We start from the raw sequence: 2,795 nt of genomic DNA, 5'->3' as shown, positions 1-2,795 counted from the left end.
CTCATCATATTACATCCCTTCCCTCACCCCCACGTCTGTCCTCTGAACCCACACAGTACACCAGCATCTGCATGTGTGCTGTGTGTTCCTGCCTCGCTTTCCCCTTTTCATGCCTTATTTTGACCATGCTGTGTTTTCTCCTTAGTTGAACAGACACGGTAGAAGACTCGCCCACTCTGGAATGTGACCGCCTGTCCTTCAGGAGAGGACACCAGGGTGGGGGTGAAGGAGACACTACTGCCCCCACCCCTGACAGCCCCCACCCCATGGCTTCCATCTTTTGCATCACCACCACTCCTGAACGCCCATTTCTGATTTGTCAGAATTTTTTTAACAAAACTAAAAATGAAACACACGTGTCTGTGGTATCTATAAGTGCTTCGTCCCTTTATTGCATTTGGGGTGAGGTATTTTAGGGCATGGTCCAGGGTAGATTCCTGTAAGGCCTGGGTGCCCTGCCTGCTGTGAGATTAAAGGGGAATGGGACTAAGACTGCAGAACCCTGGCTTCCCCACTACCTGGCAATTGCCCGCGATTTGTGGGGGTCTCTTCCACTTTCTCTGGTCTGGGAGAGGCTGGGGTGTCTCTGATCCCGAGGCTGCTGGTGGGTGGCACACGGATTTTCAGTGCCAGAGGGTGCTATGGGCACTAGGGGAAGCTTAGACGCCTCCTCCCAGGCTCTCTCGGTGCCTCCTCATCTGTTCCTTCAGCTTCTGGATCTTGAGCACCAGGGCTTGGGCCTCCCAGGCTCCCTCCTGCCCTTCCAGGAGGGCCTGGTATAGCTCCAGCTGCTGTTCCAGCAACTCTTCAGCTTGGGCCAGCTCAGCTGTGCGGTGGATCCCGGGGCCCTGGTGAGGGAATTAGGGGAGGGAGCATCAGCCAGGGCAGGGGGCTGAGGTCCTGGGAAGCTTTGTTGCAGGCTTTGGGCTGGAAGTGAGAAATTCCACCTTGCCTATCCGTTTTTGACCCGGTCCTTATTTAGGACGCCTGTATTGAGAAGCCCAGGTAGCTCCCTGTCTTGGGCATAGGCCTTTGGGGGGACAGATAGAGTTTCCTGGCCCAGGGGCCGTAACTGGCTTCCTTGAACAAGGATATGGGGTCATTGGAAAGAGGATCGGCCGCTCCTCCCCACTAAGAAATAATTAACTGATATGTGAGGGGGAACAGATCCTGTTGAAGGACTTTGTGGACTGTGCTGCTGTGGGTGGGGGTGGGGGAGAGCCCTGCAGTCCGGGCTGGGGTAGGGGAGGAGAGGAGCTGGTAGCTGAATTTAGGAAAAGAGCTGCAGGGGTAGGCATGGTGTGGGGTGGTGCAGGGTGGGATTGAGGGTTTTTTTTTCCACACCCCAGTACAAATTCTCTCACCCTCTTCCTACCTGTGGTGCCACTTACCCTGGGAGTGGATGTCATCTTCCCATTGCCTCTGGAGCTGGTCTGCTCTTCCATGCTTGCCTTGGGGTTTTGGGAGCAGCACCCACGGGAGCCCTGGGGTGCCAGGGACCAGGAGGGCAGAAGGAGGTGAAGGAAATGGCACCGAGAGAGCCAGGGCAGAGGGGGGACCATGGCGGGTGACCTGGCAGGGAGCTGTGTGAGCTGCCCAACAGCCACCAGGAACTGGTTCCCTCCAGGCCTTGGCCTCACTTCAGTGCCTGGCCCTGCCCAGGCCCCAGCCCCCAGCCCTGCCCCTGCCTCTGTCCCGCTCTGCCCCCACCTCTCTCCCAGCCTGGCCCCAGACAGAGTCCAGGAACAACTCCTGTTCCTGATGTGAAAAATGTTCCTGCCAGTTTAGGCAGAACTTGCTTTAGAGCACTGCCCAGCCTACCACAGGTCTGTGATTTTTTTTTTTTTTAATCTAGTGTTTATTAGGTATGAATTTTACAAACATTACTTATATTAGTGATAGCTGTGGAGCTGGAGAGTATTACACCTTTTCCAAGCTGCATGGCGAGAACCACCAGTCGTGTGGTAGAACTTACAGCCCTTTCCAAGGCCATGGCTCTCTTGGCCTGCAGATGTCAGCCCACGCATCTCCCTGTGCTTGTTGTGGACCACTGGGTGTCAGGTTTCCTTCTGACAGTGTTATGGAATGCATCAACTAGGATAAACTCAAAAACTTTGTATGTGGAATCTTTAACCAGCCCAATGAGAATTCAGGACTCAGAGCCCCACAGCGGCATCCAGCTTGCTCTTCTGAGCTAACTAGCTGGTTAACACCATGATGGGCTTGCTGTTAAGTTGCATTCTTAGGAACTGGATTTTCGGCCACCACGGTGCTTCTATATAACGTAACCTTGCTTGGCTGTAGCCCAGTAGCGTGTTTTACTGGGCTGGGTGGGGCGGGGAGGGGATCCCTGTGGAGAGCAGAGAGCTGATGGTACCGCCAGCAACAGACCCTCAGAAGGAAGCTCATGACATCAGACTGCTTCTTCATAGCTCCTGGATGTACTTGTATGCACCATCTTGGTTTACCCAGTGGCTGCTGCCAGACAGAAAGGAAAGGCTACCACAGGTCTTGCGTCTTTTTTTTTTTTTCTTTTGAGACAGTCTCACTCTGTTGCCCAGGCTGGAGTGCAGTGGCACAATCTGGGCTCACTGCAAGCTCCGCCTCTCTGGTTCACACCATTCTCCTGCCTCAGCCTCCTGAGCAGCTGGGACTACAGGTGCCCGCCACCATGCCTGGCTAATTTTTTGTATTTTTAGTGGAGATGGGGTTTCACCGTGTTAGCCAGGATGGTCTCCATCTCCTGACCTCGTGATCCGCGCATCTTGGCCTCCCAAAGTGCTGGGATTACAGGC

At 54.4% G+C, this 2,795-nt stretch overlaps 1 protein-coding gene across 1 annotated transcript; it reads right to left on the bottom strand.

Annotated features, from left to right (window-relative positions):
* Positions 1–361: 361 nt before the first annotated feature.
* LOC105513722 (mitochondrial coiled-coil domain protein 1) lies at positions 362–1,609 on the bottom strand. Its single transcript, XM_011944667.1, has 2 exons — positions 1,392–1,609; positions 362–848 (listed from the first exon to the last, which is right to left on the bottom strand). The coding sequence occupies exons 1-2, from the start codon at positions 1,560–1,562 to the stop codon at positions 660–662; spliced, it is 360 nt and encodes a 119-aa protein (XP_011800057.1). The 5' UTR covers positions 1,563–1,609; the 3' UTR covers positions 362–659.
* Between the last annotated feature and the right edge of the window lie 1,186 nt (positions 1,610–2,795).

The sequence above is a fragment of the Colobus angolensis genome, unplaced genomic scaffold (genome assembly GCF_000951035.1).
Source record: "Colobus angolensis palliatus isolate OR3802 unplaced genomic scaffold, Cang.pa_1.0 Scaffold236, whole genome shotgun sequence".
Lineage (NCBI taxonomy): Eukaryota > Metazoa > Chordata > Mammalia > Primates > Cercopithecidae > Colobus > Colobus angolensis.
The sequence above is the reverse complement of the archived record's forward strand: the minus strand, read 5'-3'. Positions and strand labels throughout refer to the sequence as shown.

Bases quoted from the DNA above. Each gene is read 5' to 3' on its own strand.
- LOC105513722 (XM_011944667.1), bottom strand. From the start codon at position 1,562: ATGGTCCCCCCTCTGCCCTGGCTCTCTCGGTGCCATTTCCTTCACCTC. The intron at 849-1,391 runs GTAAGTGGCACC...TTCCCTCACCAG, and splicing joins AGATGACATCCACTCCCAGG to GGCCCCGGGATCCACCGCAC.